The sequence below is a fragment of the Henningerozyma blattae genome, chromosome 2 (assembly GCF_000315915.1).
Source record: "Henningerozyma blattae CBS 6284 chromosome 2, complete genome".
NCBI lineage: Eukaryota > Fungi > Ascomycota > Saccharomycetes > Saccharomycetales > Saccharomycetaceae > Henningerozyma > Henningerozyma blattae.
The window spans coordinates 1,235,383-1,256,452 of NC_020186.1; the positions used below are offsets into that span (position 1 = coordinate 1,235,383).

Consider the following 21,070-nt stretch of genomic DNA (forward strand, 5'->3'; position numbering starts at 1 on the left):
AATAATACTAATATCAAGGAAAATAAAAGTACGCTGAAAAAGTCTAATATAATAATAAATATTAAATTAAGACTAAGGAAGTTACAAATTATTATTCAATTAGATTAGATCTTAAAATTTTGTTGGATAAGGAACAACTATTAAGTAGTGTCTAGATATCAGATTTTCCCTAACTCAAAATACAACTTGTGTCTTACATCCTTTTTTTTTCATTCCGTTCTTTATCGCAAATTTAAATATATATATATATATATATATATATTATTATTATTATTTTAATATATTATTTTACTTAATTTTATTTTCCAATGATGATAGTTAAACGGAAAAAACTAACCCGAATTGAAACAATCAAGCGCCTTAAGCCAAGAGAATTCAAGTATATTCCAGAACGTATCTTTTACAAACAAGTAGTCTAAATTTAAAACTGGACCCTTTTCTATTAAAGTTGCTTCTTTTTACAACATAATCATAGGCAAACTATTTAAGTTTGTTAACTTAAGCCTTTATACACTTCGCTTTTTTCTTTTGTTATTCTAATACAAAACTAAGCAATTTGAGATTTCTCTTTTGTAATTATGAATAATTGGCTACCTTCTTTTCATAATCCTCTTTTATTGACTGAGCATTTAAACAAACCGTTTTATAGATATGATAATAATAATAAAGATATAACTAAAATTGTTTTTGATACAGAATCTGATTTGATTTGGGCAGGAGATACGTATGGACGTATTTCTTCATATACGAGTAACTTAACTCCATACACACGTTATACTGGGCACATTGGTGTTCAAGCTGTTCAAGATATCTTTCCATTTAAAGATGTAGGGATATTGTCAATTAGCGATGACTCACTTCATTTAAGTAATAGAAGAGGTGTAACTATTTTCAATTTAACGTCGGTAAATATTTCAGAGTTTTCTGGATTAAGAAGTATGTGTCTGGGTAAGAATAATTTTCAATCAAATGAAAAACTGTATATTGGTGGTGTCAATTCTAATTCACCAACCACAGGAATTATCCAATTGGACCTGAATCGTCCTTTATCATCTATATCTATGTTAGGAACACATAGCAATAATAATACATCTTCTCTTTCGATCAATTCAACCTCAATATTGAACGGTAATAACTCAAGTCTTCATTCAGAAATAATACCTTATTATGGAAAAGTGCAAAAAATTATATCAGATGATAAATTTATTGTAGTTGCAAGACAAAACGGTGCAATCGACTTATTAGATCCATTATCAAATACGATTATAAAAACATTTTCTCCTTCTCACGCTTCTATTATTAATTCTATGGATTCTATGCATTATACATTAGTGACAGCTGGTAAATCTAGAAAGGCCAATGGTATGATATCTGATCCATTCGTAAATATCTATGATCTAAGAAATATGAAACAAATGCCACCTGTATCATTTTCAAAAGGCACCACAATGGGTTTGGGTGGTGCAGATTTTGTACAATTCCACCCATTATTCCCTACTGTGGTTGTTGTTGCATCAGAGACAGGTTCTTTTGATTTCATTGATATTTCTAATTCTAATCAGAGAGGACAATATATCCATTCATGTAATACTATTAAAACTTTTAAAATCTCGCCTAATGGGGAACATATAGCGTTTTTGAATGATGATAATACGCTAAATCTTTGGGATAGAACTATTAACCCATTATCTTCCTCTAAGAATAGTACGAGTTTAAATATTTCATCGATACCTACACTCTCATCTCTTAAAAATGGGTTAGAGGTTAATATGCCACATAATACAATGATTGATAAGTCACTTCGAATTGCATCAAATCCTATACCAAATAACTATAGTTTTACGAAAATTAATGAAGTATTAGAATATCCGGATTATGTGGATGATGGTCCTCCAGTGCCTAATTTACTTGTTGATTCCAACAATCATACACCATTGTCATCAATTGGGATGCCATATTATAATGAACGATTATCTTCTGCTTGGCCACATTCTATATTTAGATCATCTGGTACAATCCCATTAAATTATGATTATCTATGTCCACAGAAAACCATTAATCCTGTCACTTCAAGTATTTCTACTTCAGAACCTTCAACTACAGTTACTGGTACATCATCTAGCAATCTGGGTAATGGATCAACTGTTATAACTTCTTCACCATCATCAACTTCTAATTTCCATTTCAATTCAAACTCTCTTGGATATCCTTCTAATAGCGGTTCCAGTTCTAATTCAAATCGTAAAACATCGTCTAATATAAAAACTTTTACGCTATTACCTTATAATAAAGCTAAATATGGTCCAAGGAATGAAATACCTGAATATGTATCATTAAAGGAAAAAAGAAAGAAAAACTCTTTAGGAACTATTTCAGATGACACATTTAATTATGTCCCCTTAAAGACTAATAATTTAACCGTTCGAGAAATCCCTGAAGCTTTTAATAAATTAAATTTCATAGAAACCAAATATGGATCTGATGATTCTAACTCATATGATTTATACAATAAGACAAAAAGGTTTGCAGGTCTTGAAATAGATTGTAATTTTAATTATGCCAATTCAATTATTCAATTATATCGATTTGTTCCTGAATTATTTCATTTTTTGGTACGAAGTTTAAAAGATGAGAATTTCCATAGTGATTCTCTATTGACTGAATTAGGGTATTTATATGATATGATGCAACGTTCGAAAGGATCTATTTGTAGATCAAGTAATTTCCAATTGAAATTAAAATCTATCAAGAACAAGAAGAATGAAAAGTTACATCCTCAATGGTCTCATATTAATACATCATCTAAAAATAATTTAGGATTACATGGAAGAGATAGTCATGTAGTAAGTGACGATGCTTTATTAACGTCTAATATACCTAATTTAACATTACCTGATGAATATGAAAAAACCAATTCTTCATCTACTATCAGCAATACTACAATTAGTAATAATTCCCCATCTATACATAATAAATTGAAAAATAAATGCCATGGTGGTGGTAGTAGCACAATTTTGACTAGTGCTACTAGTGGGAATACTAATAATGATACTTATTCACAAATGCAACGATCACATATTGAAGAATATCTTAATCGTACTACTACTAGTGAACTTCAAAAATTCAATACTGGATTTCTACATCATCTAATTACTGATGAAATTCAATTGAATTCTAATACAATGACTATTGAAGAGACATTTGGATTTCATGAAGAAACCAACATATATTCTAGTTGTTCACATTATAAGAAACAATCGGTTATTATACCAGCATTGACTGTATTGACTCCTATGAGATTTGGTAATAAACATTATAATTCCAGCAAGAAATTAAATAACCAAACCATCTTATCATATATTGAGAATTCTATGAAGTGGACAAAGAAAATCACTTCAATTTGTGACGTTTGTAATAAGAAAGAATCCATAACTATTGAAAAGACTATTAAGAATTTGCCACCAGTCTTTTCTTTAGAGGTCCACCTTTCCATTAATGAATGGAATATTATACGTAAAGTTCGTGATTGGTTATCGAAAGAATTTTATGCCATGAATTTCAATGATAAATGTATAATTCGTACTTCACCTAATGATTATTTGAAATATAACATTCCAACTTTTAAATATGAATTATGTGGGTTTATTTGTCGTATCCATACTTTATATGGGGAAGAAAATCTTGTTACATTTGTCAAGAGTTATGATAATGGTGAAGGAGTTAAAGGATACAAATGGTATATGATTAATGATTATCTTGTGTTGGAAGTAGAAGAAGAAGAGGCATTGAATATGAGTTACTGGTGGAAGACAGTGGAGATTGTTCTATATTGTGATACTGAAGAATTAAAAAAACCTTTATTTACTTATATGAATGAATTTGATGTGAAGAGTGATGGGTCTATTGAGATTATAAAAGAACAATTACAAAGACAAAGGAATTATATCAAGACTTTAAATACCAATATCTTATACCGAGACTATTTCATCAATGGTATTACTAAAGATATTCAAAAACAATACAAATTATTAACTCGTCAAGAGGCCCCCCAAATTGGAAGTCTTGTGGCCATTGATGCGGAATTTGTCACATTACAACGTGAGATCAATGAATGTAGTTTATATGAAAAAAAATACATCATCCGTCCTGAAGAAAAAGCACTTGCAAGATTATCTATCTTAAGAGGTGATGACGGTGAGAATTTCGGCCAAGCATTTGTGGATGATTATATCATGGTGGAAGAACCCATTATCGATTACTTGACACGTTATAGTGGGATTGTACCAGGAGACTTGTACATCCAATCCAGTAGGAAACCCTTGGTAATGCGTGAAGTTGCATATCGTAAAGTATGGTTGTTGTTACAAATGGGGTGTATCTTTGTTGGTCATGGTTTAGATAACGATTTCCGTCAAATCAATATCCAAGTGTCAAAAAATCAAATACATGACACAGCTGAATATTTCCTACACGGTACTAGGAAATTATCATTGAGATATTTGGCATGGGGGTTGTTAAAGAAGAATGTCCAAGAAGGTAATCACGATTCTATTGAAGACGCTTACACTGCATTGCTTCTATATAAGAAGTATTTGGAGTTGAAAAGAACTAATGAGCTTGACACGGCTACCAATATGTTATATGAGAATGGACATGCTTGTGGTTTCAAGGTACCATCAGAAACTGAGACTTAACGCAAGCAGGTATAAACACAAATGCAAACAGAAACACAAACACATATAGAAACTATATGGTATACTATATGTATATCCTTCTCTCTCTATATATATATATATATATATATAGGATGGTACAAAATCTTGACTAAAATTAATGGCATCTCTATTATTATTATTATTATTATTATTATTATTGCCATTTTTCACTCACATTCAAATATCACGTGTCTGGCCGTCTTCGGAATTTGCAATTCGCGCCACTGCCACAATTCAAAAAATATCTCGATGGCAAATATCGAATCATATATTTAGAGACTATTAATTTAAAAACACATTTATATCAAGTTGTAAATCAATCCTAGACTGCTGTTCCGCTGTTGCTTCTGCTCCTGCGTTTCTTTCAAGCTACAACAAAGTAAGTAAAAACAAATAAATAAAAAAAAACTAATATAAAAATCAAACAACCAAGCAAACCAGTTGATTCTACTGCGATTGTGCCCCTTCTATATTATTTAAAACTACCATTTCCATACTTCAAGAACAGGTGTCCTTAACTTCTGTTTTTCTTTTAAAAAAAAAGAAAAGATACAATAAAGTAACGTCAATTTAACATCTCCTATCGTTTTTTTCTCGAGCCTTTGTGTTTATCTCTTCTCGAAATTCGATATTCGATATATACCTATATTAATACATTTCGCTGTTTTTTTTACTAATTTTTTTTAGGAGATCGTAAAAAAACATTATTCATCAGAAAGGAAAGTAAATAAAAAAAATCCATTCCTGATTGAAAAAAATAGAAAAAAACAGGAGAACCATCAGAAAGTCTTGTTGCACCCGGAAACTAAGCAAAAAAAAAAAAGAACATACAACTTTACTAATACATTGACGTATTAGTAGTCACACATCATTCATCCTCTCACGCTTTTTCGACCTATATAACATACCACACATTCGTCTATTATGGGGAACAGCCCGTCAAGGAACTCGAATATCCAACCATCTATAAGTAATAGTCCTAACAGCAACCAACAACTTATTGCCCCCACTGATGAACCCACCACTAATGAACCCAATGATCCAGATGATAGTAGGCTCTCCTACTATCATAATACTGCGACACAAGAGAAACAACCTCTTATAAATAACCCACCAACTCAGCATATCTCCAGGAATATCGACATTCCTCGGAGCAAGCATACAAGACAGCACTATCAGCATACATATTCTCACTCCAGCATAGATACCCATCATGTGTCTAGGAATAATTCCCATGGTAATAGTAATCATCATTCACATAGTAAACAGACCCCACCGTATAACCAACTGGATTTGGACATCGATATCTCCATGGCTAAGGCTTTTGGCGATTATACTTTGAGTAATGGGTCTCACCCAACCACTTCAACTACCACTACTAGTATAGTCAGTTGTAGTTCTACTAGCTCCGCTGCCAGCGTCTCGAGTTCTTCTAGTATTAGTAGTTCTAATTCCTCTACAACTTCCACTAGAAATCCTTTCAACAATTCTAACAATAAACCTCCTTTCTCATCATCTTTAGATAATGGAATCGCTGCTACAAATTGTTTGAAAAATTCTTTAACTCAAACAACTACTCATAATCAACATGCTGTTAATCATGTTGTATCAACAGCAGTTTCCATCTCACCAACTGCGATTCCAAACGTTAGATCAAGTGATAAAAAGGTCTTTTTGAAAAGATATCCAAGTGATAAAAATTCCTCTGATGGAATTGATATCGATGATATTATAGAAAAATTATTGAAAATCGGTGAAACAAGAAGTTATAATTCAAGAAATTTCCCATTTAGATCATGGGAAATTCAATTAATCTGTTATACAGCAAGAGAATTATTCTTGAATCAACCTTCTTTATTGAAATTACAAGCTCCCATTAAAATTGTAGGGGATGTTCATGGTCAATTCACTGATTTTTTACGTATTTTGAAATTAAGTGGTACCCCAAATAATACAAATTATCTATTTTTAGGTGATTATGTCGATAGAGGTAAACAATCTCTAGAGACTATTTTGTTATTATTCTGTTACAAGATTAAATACAGAGAAAACTTCTTCATGTTGAGAGGTAATCATGAATCTGCAAACGTAACCAAGATGTATGGATTTTACGATGAATGCAAAAGAAGGAAGAACACAAAAGTTTGGAAAATGTTCATCGATGTATTCAACACTCTACCGTTTGCTGCCACCATCCAAGACAAAATATTTTGTATTCATGGTGGGATTTCCCCTAACTTGAAAGATTTGAAACAGATTGAAAATATCAAGAGACCAACCGATATCCCAGACTCTGGTCTCATCACCGATCTGTTATGGAGTGATCCAGATACTCAAGTCGTTTCATGGGCAGAAAATGATAGAGGTGTCTCATACACCTTTGGTAAAAAAATCGTTATGGATTTTTGTTCAAAATTCAATTTTGACCTGATTGTTAGAGGTCATATGGTTGTAGAAGATGGTTACGAGTTTTTTGCAAAGAAAAAATTAGTAACTATATTTTCAGCTCCAAACTATTGTGGTGAATTCCAAAACTGGGGGGCCGTCATGAGCGTAACCACAGGAATGATGTGTAGTTTCGAGTTATTGAAACCACATCTATTAAACAAATAAAAATTCTCTCCATCTTAAAATTTGAAAAGAATAAAAAATAAAATAAAACTAATACATTTAACAAAAATTTCAAAAAAAAAAAATAATTTGCCATAAATAAAAATGAATATAAAATTTTTTAAAAAAAATGAATTTTCTTGCTAAACATTATGAGAATTATACTTGTTCTTCCTCATATTCGACTCCGTTTTTTTTCTGCAATTATTTACATTCCTTTTAAATTTCCCTTACCGTTACGTTTATTACTATGGAGTTCATTGCATTTCCCTATGTTCTATTAATTACTTATTTACATATTGATCGTTATTTCATGGATATATTTACACATGCGTATATACATATTACTATTTTTTCTCCTATTCATTTATTCACTAGATATTATACTTATAAAATTTAAAATACAAAATCCCAAAAAAAATAAAAACAAATCATGACAAGTTTTTTTTTATCGATAAGCAATTTACATATTTTTTTTTATTTTTTAGTTTAATACAGAAACTTAAATAAAGATATATGTGTTTGTGTGTGTATTCCAATATAGATTAGTTGCGTAATATGAACAAAATTTAGAAGTCACGTGACACATGGATTTTAACAAAAATAATGATTTCGCCCAGGATCGAACTAGGGACGTTCTGCGTGTTAAGCAGATGCCATAACCAACTAGACCACGAAACCACTTTTTCTTGAATTTTGTTATAAACAAAATTAGAAGTACGATACACTTAAATAGTAACTACCAAAACTTAACTTAACTATCATATTAACTTAACACCAGTTAATACTTCGAACTTACGAATATAATTGTTGTTCTTTTTAAACTAAATAACTATATAAAGGAACTATAAATTTATGTCTTAAGTCTGAAAAGCTGGCCTTTAAATACTTTTCAAAGGTCAACGCCAGCTTTTCCATTTTACTTTAATTGAACTGTTTATAAACTTACTTACAAGGGTAGGAGTGCTCAGTTTTATTAATACTGGCTAACTAGTAGAGATTATGCATCGAACAGATATTCACAGGTATGCAACTAGCAGTTGCTCAGTGTTGTGTAAAATTTGTAGTTAGTAACTTGTAGATAAGTATAAGATCGATCTCGTCTATAACAAAATTCAATTTAAAACAACTTAGGTATACAATACATTTTACTAGTAACTCAACAGTCACTTAACTTGTCATCAGGTTAGTTTTCGAGCCTAAGAAAGCATTTGTTAGAACTATAAATCCACCACTATAGTTTGAGAAGCTGGTCCTTTATATACTTTTCAAAGGTCGATGACAGCTTCTCCAATATTATTTAAAGTAGACTGTTTATCAGTTTACTTACGTATATTACTATGAGTCATAATATCCCGTACCTATTCAATGGTGTAATTGCTTGACAGTTAATAAACTAATATTCAGGATAAGCAGTGTTTTTTTGACAAGGTGTAAACAATATATGAAGGACTATGAACTATATTATGACCTACTAATAAGTAAGACCAGTTTCTATACAAGTCTGAACGGTTGGTGAATGTTATGCTGATACATAGTGTATAATGAAACATACAGAAGAATAGCGCATATTGCGCTTGATGAATACCGGGTGCTGCGACATACCTTGATCTGATACTACTGGGATTTAAGAGAGTTAGACATTGTTATACAGTGTTTAAGATGTAAAGACGATTATCCTATTTTGAAATATATAGTAAATACTATAACTAAAATGAATATATTTCTTAAATAGTGTTTTTCGATATAAACAGAAAAACACATTTTAAATAATAAGTCACGTGATAAAAGTCTTTTACCACTTAATAGAAAATGATATAATCATATTCCAGCAGATACATATGAACAGATCACTAGTTATTAAAACAAATATAAAGCCCCTGAAATATAACGTTCTTACATTCTTATATTGCACAATTGTTCAATTAGAGAACTGTTTAGTAATTGCAAATGTTCACTATTTAGCTATATGTTATATTACAAAAACAGTTCTATTTAACTATCTATAAATAGGGCTGACTCCCTGATTATTTGTAGTTTAAAAAGATCAAGTCCCTGTTTTGGTTGACAGAATTATAACTGTTTTTAACCAAACCTCCTAATCTTAGTTAAAGCCTATTACAGGTTAGTTAGAACTAATGTACTTGTAGACTTAAGTTAGTTTACAACAAATTTTAATTCCATATCAATATCATTAATTTTCTTCTTATATTGTACTTTATCATAGTAAATATCTTTGACCAATCTTAGCATTTCCTAGTCTTATCCGCTCTGTATTACAATTTTTGAATTTTTTATAAACAGTNAATAATAAAAACATATATATATATATATATATATATATTCAAAATATTTATCATTGGTTATAAATTTCATTTATTAAATTCCTTCTTATATTACCCCAATATGAACCTCTTTCAATTAACAATTTCACAGCATCAGTAGATTTCAATTGATCCAGGACCAGCCATTCCACCTTTGAAGGATATTTCAGCTCTTCAGTTAACTGTTGAATCTTTTCTTCCAATACTTTTTTATTGCAACCGATAGTTGAGCAAGTGTATATAATCTCACCTAAGGTTTGTTGGATTGTAATAAAATTTTGAGAAAACAAATCGTTTCTAATCCACAGAAACATTTTGTGACCATTCATATTCTTCAATACCTTTCCAAAATGCAATTTTAATCTTGTTTGGTATTTAGGAGTAGAGGTAGTAAAGAGAAGTATACATAATGCAATACTCATCATTTTTTTCAATTCTATATAGTTCACATCTCTCTGACTAGCTGTTAAAAAATTCTTGTCAAAATTCCCTTTAGTCATATATTGATACCAAAATTTATCTAACCTATATACATATAGTATTATATCTCTGTACCATATATGAAAGGAGCCTGTCGTACCTAATTTATTTTTCACTTTTGGAATAAGATTTTTGGGGTTGTTTAATTTTTCTTTTATTTGAATAAAATCTTGCGGATTGTCCTCTTCTAAGTCCATATAGCATTCATCAACTAGATAATATTTCTTTCCTTGGATAAAAGTATAATTATCCTTTAAATCGATAATTTTTCCACTAGAAGTCTTAACAGTAAAACTCATTCCTTTAATTTTCTTTTTAGAAATTTATTTTTAATTTTAGTTTTTATTCCAAAAATTACAGGAATAAAATTCAAATATTTAATAAGTTTGAAAAGCTTTTATATATATCACAAAACTAAGATAAAATTATGAATTCTACATAAATGATTGTTATTTCTTTTTTTTTGTCTTAAGAATACATATTTTTTATAAAATTTTACTTTCTGACTTATTTTTTTAAGACGTTTTAATATATACTTTTTTTAATCATGCTGGCGGCTCTCCTTAAAATTTAAGGGAAAATAGAAGCAGCAAAAAAATTCATTCAGGTATAACCATTCTTTTTGTTATTAAAAGACATTAACTAGCTGTGCATGTATTATGGTCCGTTTAACTTTTTAAAAGTTATCCTTCCTGAATTACGAAAACATTGATAGGTATACATATATATATATTCATATTTCACTAATTAATCCTTATTATCTAAATATAAGTAGTAATATAAGTTTTCAAAAGATACTCCTTGAATTATATAAAATTATTAAAATTTATTAATGTAAAGAGTGATTATGCTAAAGGTATATTAGGGTGCAAAAGATTTATACGGACCTAACTGCACTATAAATGTTCAGAATATGTTCTCAAAGAGTAGCCTAGTTTATTCTAACTGAAAAGTGATGGTTCATACAAATAATATTGATACGCAGTACGAATAATTTAGGGTCCACTTAATTATACTATCTAGATCGAATCAATTTACTTTCTTTTACTATCATTGAAATTTCTTTTATAGTTATTTCTGTTATTATTCTTATTATTGTTCTTATTATAATTTTTGTTATTGTTTTTGTTCTTATTTGATTTTTTATTTAAATTATATTCAATTTTTTGATTTGGGTATAAAGCGCCAAATTTTTCAGTCAATGGGGCAGTCTCTACCAAATATTGGACAGATTTCCTTTGTGATCTGTACATATAATTTCTAACTTTTGTCAAGAAATGTAACCAATCATTTGTATTAATTTGTTTAGAACCTAGAACCTCAGCAATACTCATAGGTTTCACATAGCCTGGAATAAATGCTTTTCTCTGTAAATCGACAGGTCCAAATGAAACCACATAAAAGGCACTAAGAGCGATAGTTCTTACTTCACCATTTGTATAGCCTAAGTCGTCTGTATACCATAAATCTTCTGCAACATCGTCCATAATAGCTTCAAATTTTTTAAAATTGTCCAATAATTGTGGTAAAACATCCCTTGTTGGATTATCGATAACAGAAATATTTTGACGTTGAACTTTTCTTTTTAATTCTCTTAATTGTTCAAGAGTTAATTCTTGATAGTTATAGTTCTCATCATCATAATTAGCATCATACTGAGCATTATATTCGTCGTCATTATAAATATCCACTTCGTCAAGATCATTAGAGTTTTCTAATTTTGTATCACAAGATTTTGTCGAATTCTGAACTTTATTATTTTCAGGCAATATCGCTTTCTTTTTATTTGGGTTACAATTGGCTTTATATCATTTTCTTTAGGCAGTAGATCATCTGAATAGCCGTTTTTTTCTATTTGGTTTGCTTTTTCTTCAGCTACCTTTAATGCTGCCAAAGCAGCTTCTGCTTCCTTCCTAGCTTTCAATAGCTTAGCTTCTGCTTCTCTTTTGGCTTTTTCAATTGCAGCTTTAGCTTCTGCCTCTCTTCTTGCCTTTTCAGCAGCAGCTTTAGCTTGCGCTTCCTTTTTAGCCCTTTCAGCAGCAGCTTTAGTTTGCGTCTTCCTTTTTAGCCCTTTCAATAGTTACCTTAGCTTCTGCCTCTTTTCTAGCTTTTTCTGCAGCAACAGCAGCAGCTTTGGATTCTGCTTCCCTTCTAGCTTTAGCTTCTGCCTCTCTTTTAGCCTTCTTTTCAGCGTCTATCTTAGCTTCCTTCTCAGCTTCTATCCTGACTATTCCCGCATCTGATGTTTCTTTTTGAGCTCTTGCTTCCATCATCATCTTTATTTTTGATTCAATTCCATTTTTAACAATCTCTCTTGCAGAGTTTTTATTGGAAGGTTGATCAGCTGTATCAACTGGGTCCCTTTGTAAAACTATAGGAGTTTGATTTGTCGCTGGCGGTTGCTCATCATTCTCAGTTTGAATATGTGTATCTTCCATTCCAATTTTATTGTTCATATAAAATGGTTCGGAGCCTAATAAACGTTGATATCTATTTGGGGTAGATTCGTCTGCTTGTTCATTATTATTATCAGTATCAGGGTGTTCTTCGTAATGAGGTTCAGCGGTTGTAGATACCAGATTTTGTTGATGAGGTTGATTAAAGGATATATTATTCATGTTATTAAATTGTACTGACATGGCATGTGATCTAGCTATGTCCATTTTAATTTCCATCTGCTTTTTCCTCAATAAATTCACATATTTACTCTCCATTGACTGTAACTTATCGATTTCTTCAATTAATTGCTCCTCATCGGATATATCCTTTTCGTATAGATCTTCTAATTTTTGTTGAACATTTAAAATTTTATTCTCAAGAAATTGAATATATTTTTCATTGGATGAGGATATGGAATTATCAAATACTCGCTGTATACTTTGTGGTGCTGAATTTGAAACGAACATGATATATATATTTCACTATTGCAAATAATCTATCGGACTATAATAAATCAGTATATTATTTTTTGGGCAAGCTAGATCCTGAAAGATGATTGGCAATAGCAAGGGTTTAGAATTGGCTGATTCCCGAAAAGAGGCTTTTGCATAAAATATAAAACTTTATAAATGAAAAATAAAGAAGAACAAGTCATCTGCCAATATTAGTGTAAGCTTCAATCTCTAAAAAAGTTAATGATTTTCATATTTTTTTTTATCGGAATGAACATCAGAAAAAAAAAATATAAAAAATAAATATAAAGAGTTAAGTATCCTTAAAAAAAGGATAATATGAAGTACGACTAGTCTATCCTGTTCGTTTTTACGCACCAAAGAATGTATTGCAATGGCATTATGCCGATTTCATTAAATTTTGTAATATAAGTTACACAGTTATATTTATATAGACATACTTATATAAATATTTATTCTATTCTCTTCTATTTTTTAGAAGCAAGGATATCAGTAATGATTCTCCTACAATGGCTATGACATGGGGGCGAGTTTAATAGTTCAACTTTCAGTAAATACTTGTTAACAAAAGAATGCTAAAACACGTATAGTTCAAGAGAATTGCTTTCTCGTATTTTTTTGATCAGATGTAAAGATATGAGAACAACCTAAGCAGACAAAAAATAAAACCATTGACGTATCTTTTCTACGTTGTTGTGATTGGAAGAAGACGTTTTCTTTTGCATGACAATTTGGACATTCACGGTCTGAACGCGGTAGAGTAGGGTCTGAACCAATATCTTGAACAACACCTGCAGTTTCACCAATATTTGTAATCAATTCATGACGGTAGACTAAGGAAGAACCTGCTTCTTCTACATATGAACAAGTACGGCATTCGAAAAGTAGACGCATGCTTTCTTTATCTTCACGAGGATATAACATATTGTTGCAATCACGGCAGAAACGAAAGGTAGTCATACTGTATGTGTAGGGTGTGAATTAGAATATGTATAATGTGTTATCTATATTTCAGTCTGTGTTTGGTATATTACAAGCTGTTGTATTTATTCATCTTGGTTTTTTTCCAAATGTATTCCTTTTCTTTTTAAACTTTTAAAATTTCACATTACAATTTGTATTTTACAAGTTTTCCAAAGATATCCGAAATTTGAAAAATTAAAAACTAAGCTAAAGAATATCTACATTTATATAAATATTCGTTTTCTTATGTTGAAGTATTTTCTAATTTCATTAATGTTTTTTATATGTATAAAGGCTTTATTCATGTAAAAATGATAATGTTGCACTACAAATATAGGATATATATGTAAATTTTGCTAATGTAAAATATCATAAAATCATATATTGTAAAAAGATCATTAGGATATTATTAAATCCAAATTGACTCGTGGTTACGGTTAAGTATAGATATTACCATATTTACTTCATCTATAGTTTTCCATATATGTTGGATAGTATCAACAAATCGTCATTTCACAGACATTTCATTCACATCAAAAATTCTTGTTTTCCTTAATTGAGTCGAGTGGTTTACAAAGTAATATACTTGACTTGGTATATCTCTAAATAATCTTGTAGTTTAACTTTAACAATTTAACACCATTTAATAGCATTTTTATTATTTATTATTTTGTTGCACGTGACAATTTTATTTTTTTCTTTGAAATGGAAATCTTCCATGAATCTTTAAAAAAAAATTAAGGTTCAATAAAAGATAAAATGTAAAAAAAAATAAAAATAGAAAAGTAGAAAGATTACAATAAAAGTTATCTATAGATCATTTTAATACCAATGTCATCTTCACGAATTCTATTAAGAAACTCTCTTTCTATTGCCAGACCATCAAGAGTATTGTTCAATTCAAGAATAGTTAATTCATCGGCGCGTTTGCTTTGGACTCAATCTCCTTCATATAATTCTATTTCAAAAGATGATTCCATAAAAAAGGAAGAAAGTGCGCCAAGTAAAGCTGTTCAAGAAGTGAGTCCAAAAATTCAAGCTTTGGTGGATCAAATTTCAGCATTAACACTATTGGAAACTGCTTCTTTAGTGACAGAATTAAAGACAAAGTTAAACATACCTGATTTTGCAATGGCTGCTCCTGCTGTTGCTACTGCAGGCAGTGCTAATGGTGCAGCTGCTGTTAGTGAAGAAGATGGTGAAAGCAGTGGAGCTAAAAAGGAATCCAAAGAAAAGACTGTTTTCAATATTAAATTAGATTCATTTGAAACAAAGAGTAAGCCAAAGATTATTAAGGAAGTTAAGGGTTTATTAGGTCTTTCTTTAGTTGAAGCTAAGAAATTTGTTGAAGCAGCTCCAAAATTGTTAAAAGAAAACGTGGCAAAGGATGATGCTGACAAGATAAAGAAAACTCTTGAAGATTTGGGCGCTAAAGTTACATTGGAATAAGCAATCAATTGGCTATTAATGAAATGTATCTTCATGTAAATAAGAAAGTCTGATAAGTATTAATATAGTATAATAATATTACACAATTCATTATTAGTAAATAATTCAAACTGTATTTATTCATTAACCAAGTAATAATTCAATATATATATATATATATTCTTAATGAATATAGCATTACTATTATGCCAATCTTTTAATGTTTATTAATACTGCAAATTGTTTTCTTGAATTATATTATATTATCCTATATTATACTATATTGTTCTATATTATACTATATTATTCTATATTATATTGTATTATATATTATATATTGTACTATATTGAATTGAAATGTGTTGTATATGCTTTTGTATATATTGAATTGGCTTGGCTTATTTTGATTTGTTCTATTGTAGTTAATAGCATGTATATTTGTATTTCGTCCTATTGACGTATTGATTTGTTTATTTGTTTCTTGGTCCCTTTTAATTGTTCTTGATGAAACGATTTATGCGAGTAATTACCCAAAATAATATATTAAGAGAGAACCAAGGTGAATAATAGTATTATAATTGAAGAAAACTCAGATAATAAGATATCTCAGATCAAAAGATAAACAAAACAAAACAAAAACAAAAAAAACAAAAAAAAAAAAAAAAAAAATAAAAAAAAAGAAAAATTTATTCTTTAACGTAATATAAAAATAAGTAGAGATTCAAGATTTATTCCCATTTTTGATTTTTACATTTTTTATTCATTCATCTTTTATCTTTTTTTTCTTTCTTTTTCTTCTTTTTTTTTCCTTTATTTGTTAAAATATATATATTTAATGAATCAATGAATGAGTGAATGTATGATTACCGAATTGAATTGAAATGAACAGTATTAAATTGAAATTTAGTGAAACCGAAAACGTCATAAAGAACAATTAGAACAGATAGAATACATTAAAACATAAATAATTAATCAATAAATAAATAGTAAAAATTCTTTAATATTATTATTATTATTATTATTATTATTATTATTATTATCATTATTATTATTATTATTTTTATTATTTTTATTATTTTTATTATTATTATTATTATTATTATAGCCAAATATCTTGACCGGATGGTCTTGTATCACGACGATCAGTCAGTTGTGGAGCATATTGAGTGGTACCATTGTTATTAGTATTAGTAGCAGCCGGTGCAGGAGAAGCAGTATTTTGTGGAGGATATTGAGTAACACCCCCTTGTTGTACATGTTGCGGATGTTGAGGTGATGCTTGCTGAAGTATTCTTGTTGGGTTATTATTATTGTTGTTGTTATTGTTATCATTGTTGTTATTTTGTTGAGCGTTTTGTTTTAAATTATCCATATTTTTCTCTATTAGTATCAATAATTCAGGTGGTAAGAAATCTGCAGCAGTTAAATTTTCTTGAGTTTGTTGTTTAATTTCTTCAGGGATTGGATAATGTTTGTCACCAGCATTAACGGCATCAATCTTACAATAATGGAAATGAGTGGCAAACTTTTTCATGGCTAATAATTTAATATTTTTAAACTGTTCTTTTTCTTCTTGTTTATTATCACTTCCATTATTATTATTAGTGGCAGTGGCGGTGGCAGTATTATTATTATTATTATTATTATTATTATTATTAATGTTATCATTATTGTTATTATTATTTGAATTATCATTTAGATTCGTTGCATTATTATCCTTAATATTATTACTATTTGCATTATTGCTGTTTGTTTGTGTCAATTGTGGAACTGATTTTTCAACCATGGCCTTAGTATATCTTAGCATAGTCCAATCAAACAAATGATCATTGTGGTATTCCAATTTAATTGACAAATCTTTAAATAATCTTGCCAAAAACAAATAATCTGGTCTTTCATCGAATTTTAAATTTTTACAATAATTCATATATTGTGAGAATTCTTCTGGCAAACCAGCACATAAGACTTCGACGCTAATACATAATTTTTTTTCCAAAATACGATCATATTTTTGCTTTTTCGTGGTGGCTTTCAAACCTTGCCATGGTAAAGACCCTTTACAGAAATAAATCAAAACGTACCCTAGAGATTCCAAATCATCTCTACGAGATTGTTCAATTCCTAAATGAGTGTTGACTGAAGCATAACGAGCAGTCCCAGTCAAGGATTTATTTTCACGATAAGGAATGTGTCTATGAGTATTGAAATCTCTATATTTCTTGGATAGACCTAGATCGATCACATGAACTGTGCTACCACGTCTGCCAACACCCATTAAGAAATTGTCTGGTTTAATATCTCTATGGATAAAAGATCTACCGTGGATGTATTGAACACGGCAAATCATTTGTAAAGCCAGCATGATAACTGTTTTGAAACTAAATTGACGATGACAATAGTTGAAAAGATCTTCCAAAGAAGGACCTAATAAATCCATAACCATGGCGTTATATTCACCTTCACGGCCAAACCACCTAATAAAAGGAATCCCCACACCACCGGTCAAATATTTATACACTCGTGATTCATAATCCAATTGAGGATGTCTTGATCTTATAGACTCTAATTTGATTGCTACTTCTTCACCAGAAACTAAATTTGTACCATGATAGATATCACCAAATGAACCTGAACCAATCTTTCTACCGATACGAAACTTTCTACCTACTCTTAAATCCATGATATTTTTTATTTTCTATTTTTGATGTATGAGATGATATGAATTGTAGTAAACTATAAGTTACTATGTTTTAAGATAAATGAATTGAGTCCTTTGCCGATGTTAAAATTCGTAAATCAAACCAAATCAAATTCAAATTCAAATTCTAAACCAAAAATCAATACTCAAAAATCAAAAATCAAAATCTAAGCCAATATTACAATGCTCAATACACTGGGGCCTATTACTATTCTGATGGTTTCTTTGTTCTTGATGGGAAAAAAAATAAAACTATTTACTTATCTATCTATGGAATAAAAAAAAAATAACTATTAAAAAGGAAACTTTACTTAGTACCTAATAAAAAAAAAAAATTTTAATGTAAGTTTAAAACAATTTATTAAATTAATTAGAATTTATGTATTTCTTTTGTTTAATTTTAATTTTGAAGATATTTCTTACAAATAGAAATCAAAAAAACCAAAAATAATTTGTTTCTCTGTTTTGGGCACTGTCCCGGGTAAACTGCGCGATTGTTTAAAATTGCATCCTTTTGTACGACGCAATGTCTTTATTCTTGGTATAGTTTCCAGGAGACAACAAGACCTTTTGCAAACCTCACAAATCTTTGTGACAATCAGAATTAGACTTGATGTAATGGTACTTCAAATAGTAAGAGTAATTACATTTTTTATTGGAATGGAATTTGTTGAGAGAACAACAAGAAGCTAACCCGTTGTAACTGCTAGCCTGTAACTACCTAGCTCTGTACGTGTATATAATAAGATAATGGGGTTAATGCCACCTTCATAAGATGCAACTAGTGTTTCTTAAATAATATGTAAGTCGTACTTTGTTTAGTGTTACGAAGTACTAGTTAAATACGTATATAAATGTTGCACGCGCAAACGTTAAAGGATGAAAAATCAATAATATCCTTTTCTCCTTCTATCGCAACTTGTATTTCAATTTATATTTCAATTTATATTTCAAGTTACGTTTCATAAGGGTTGAATATGATACGTTCCAGGAGAAAGTATCACTCTTATTTTCTGTTTGTCAAATTTATGATTTATCTAGCACCCTGAATTTATCGGGAGTCAGGCAAAATCAAAGTTAACCACATTCAGCAAAATGGTTTCCTTTGTCGCATCCTTTATGTGTCTGTGTACAAGTTTTATTTTTTTTTGTCAACTTTTTCTTTCGGACTCAAATTAAAAGTTAAACTGCTACTATCTCTACTTATTTCTCACTACTCTACCATAGGTCAAGATACTAAGACCATACACGTGTTATTTGGTACAAAAAGTAATGACAACACCCATTTTCATTCTTAGTGGGTCATTCCGCACGGCTCATCGGTTTTTACACCGTTTTTACACCGTTTTTACACCGTTTTTACGGCAGATTGGTCAGCCTAAAGCGTGCTTAGCTTAGTAAGGCAATTTTTATCATATACTTATATATAAAACAAACCCTTCAAGTTTTACCGATCTGGAAACATCGTTACATTTTATTTTATTTTTATTTTGCAAGATGATCCTTTGTTACTGTTGTAATATCTATTGATAATTTTATCCATACAAGGCTTATTTCAGGAGATGTTTTTCACTGCAGACGGCATTAACAGAATTACATTCTTAAGATCAGATCCGATCTTTCAAGAAAAATTATTACAATTCCAATATTCCAAAACAATAGTTTTCCTGAAAGGTAGAGCTCTGGCGGTTAAGGATAATCCTAAGTCGTTATATCTCCCTTATTTGACCGATGTATCCAATATCTTAGCAAAATATAGAGAAGTATTTACCACATCGCCAGAAAACATTACCCCATTTGATAATCAATTTAGCCTTGTATTTTTAGGTTTATCTACAGAATATTCTCAAGATGATCACGTTTTCAGATATAATGATTATATGGGGGTGCCTGTATTTGGAATAGATATCCGTCAGGATGATTACGTTATCCCCCAGAGCACCACCGTTTTGGAATCAATGGCTCAGGCTTTCACATTATCCAAATTTCATGCATCTATTTATTCGTATGCTCAAATGTATTTGAAATGGCAATTGAAATACAAGTTTTGTCCAGGTTGTGGTAGTAGGATGTATCTTTTAGATTTAGGTACTAAAGTCCATTGTTCTTCTTCATCAAAGGAAAATATGTGTCCCGTTAAAAACGCCAACGTCGATAATATATGGTTCCCCAGAACAGACCCTATTATAATTACTTCCATTACAAATATGGATGGGTCGAAGTTTTTAATTGGTAGAAATAAAAGAGCCAGGAAAACTGAGCAAGAAGGTGGATTTAGACTCTTCTCCACCGTGGCGGGGTTCATGGAACCTGGTGAGTCTGTGGAACAAGCATGTGTTAGAGAAGCCTGGGAGGAAACTGGTGTAAGAGCATCATCAGAAAACGTCGTCTTGGTGTCTTCCCAGCCTTGGCCCTATCCTGCAAATTTAATGATTGGTTGTATTACCAAAGTTGAATTTAATGGTGTTAACGAAAATGTATATTTAGGTCATGATCCTGAATTGGAAGAAGCTATTTGGTTTGATACGCAACTTCTAATCGATGCATTGGTAAGATGTGGAGAAAATACTTCGAATCTCATCTCATTAACAGATGACATCAAATTCCCAGGTGATCGAACAATCGCTTTTACTTTATTGAAAGAAATTGCATCTAGATATGTAAAGCCCAAATTATAACTTCGCATAGATAGCATATAAATGTATGTATATGGATAAATTTATACTTATGTTTCCCAAATATTATAGAATTTATGCATATAATTCGTGGTAGATCATTTGATAAACCATCATCCCTATTATAGATTTCTTGTTTTGTATTTTTTTTTGCCTGGCGTCTTTTTTTACCTATTTGATTCATTTCTCGGACCTCATCCGCTAACAAAATGAAATTTCAAAATTTGACTAGAATTAAATACATTAAGTTATAAACACTATTATG

The 21,070-nt window shown here is 30.1% G+C and overlaps 8 protein-coding genes and 1 non-coding gene across 9 annotated transcripts; 4 read left to right on the forward strand and 5 right to left on the reverse strand.

Annotated features, from left to right (window-relative positions):
• Positions 1-578: 578 nt before the first annotated feature.
• Positions 579-4,694, forward strand: PAN2 (poly(A)-specific ribonuclease; the record flags this gene model as incomplete). Its single annotated transcript, XM_004178828.1, has 1 exon — positions 579-4,694. One exon carries the CDS (start codon positions 579-581, stop codon positions 4,692-4,694), a length of 4,116 nt encoding a protein of 1,371 aa, XP_004178876.1.
• A 945-nt stretch (positions 4,695-5,639) lies between these two features.
• PPQ1 (protein-serine/threonine phosphatase) lies at positions 5,640-7,328 on the forward strand (the record flags this gene model as incomplete). Its single annotated transcript, XM_004178829.1, has 1 exon — positions 5,640-7,328. The coding sequence occupies one exon, from the start codon at positions 5,640-5,642 to the stop codon at positions 7,326-7,328; it is 1,689 nt and encodes a 562-aa protein (XP_004178877.1).
• A 604-nt stretch (positions 7,329-7,932) lies between these two features.
• Positions 7,933-8,006, reverse strand: TBLA0Btrna13V. Its single transcript has one exon. It is a non-coding gene; the product is annotated as a tRNA-Val (tRNA).
• A 1,675-nt stretch (positions 8,007-9,681) lies between these two features.
• TBLA0B05270 (DUF5314 domain-containing protein) lies at positions 9,682-10,428 on the reverse strand (the record flags this gene model as incomplete). The annotated part of the gene is made up of 1 exon (XM_004178830.1): positions 9,682-10,428. One exon carries the CDS (start codon positions 10,426-10,428, stop codon positions 9,682-9,684), a length of 747 nt encoding a protein of 248 aa, XP_004178878.1.
• Positions 10,429-12,174: 1,746 nt separating this feature from the next.
• Positions 12,175-13,035, reverse strand: TBLA0B05280 (cell envelope integrity protein TolA; the record flags this gene model as incomplete). Its single annotated transcript, XM_004178831.1, has 1 exon — positions 12,175-13,035. The coding sequence occupies one exon, from the start codon at positions 13,033-13,035 to the stop codon at positions 12,175-12,177; it is 861 nt and encodes a 286-aa protein (XP_004178879.1).
• Positions 13,036-13,632: 597 nt separating this feature from the next.
• RPB9 (DNA-directed RNA polymerase II core subunit RPB9) lies at positions 13,633-14,001 on the reverse strand (the record flags this gene model as incomplete). Its single annotated transcript, XM_004178832.1, has 1 exon — positions 13,633-14,001. One exon carries the CDS (start codon positions 13,999-14,001, stop codon positions 13,633-13,635), a length of 369 nt encoding a protein of 122 aa, XP_004178880.1.
• An 834-nt stretch (positions 14,002-14,835) lies between these two features.
• MNP1 (mitochondrial 54S ribosomal protein bL12m) lies at positions 14,836-15,453 on the forward strand (the record flags this gene model as incomplete). Its single annotated transcript, XM_004178833.1, has 1 exon — positions 14,836-15,453. One exon carries the CDS (start codon positions 14,836-14,838, stop codon positions 15,451-15,453), a length of 618 nt encoding a protein of 205 aa, XP_004178881.1.
• A 1,078-nt stretch (positions 15,454-16,531) lies between these two features.
• TBLA0B05310 (uncharacterized protein) lies at positions 16,532-18,112 on the reverse strand (the record flags this gene model as incomplete). The annotated part of the gene is made up of 1 exon (XM_004178834.1): positions 16,532-18,112. One exon carries the CDS (start codon positions 18,110-18,112, stop codon positions 16,532-16,534), a length of 1,581 nt encoding a protein of 526 aa, XP_004178882.1.
• A 1,580-nt stretch (positions 18,113-19,692) lies between these two features.
• Positions 19,693-20,808, forward strand: NPY1 (NAD(+) diphosphatase; the record flags this gene model as incomplete). Its single annotated transcript, XM_004178835.1, has 1 exon — positions 19,693-20,808. The coding sequence occupies one exon, from the start codon at positions 19,693-19,695 to the stop codon at positions 20,806-20,808; it is 1,116 nt and encodes a 371-aa protein (XP_004178883.1).
• Positions 20,809-21,070: the final 262 nt, after the last annotated feature.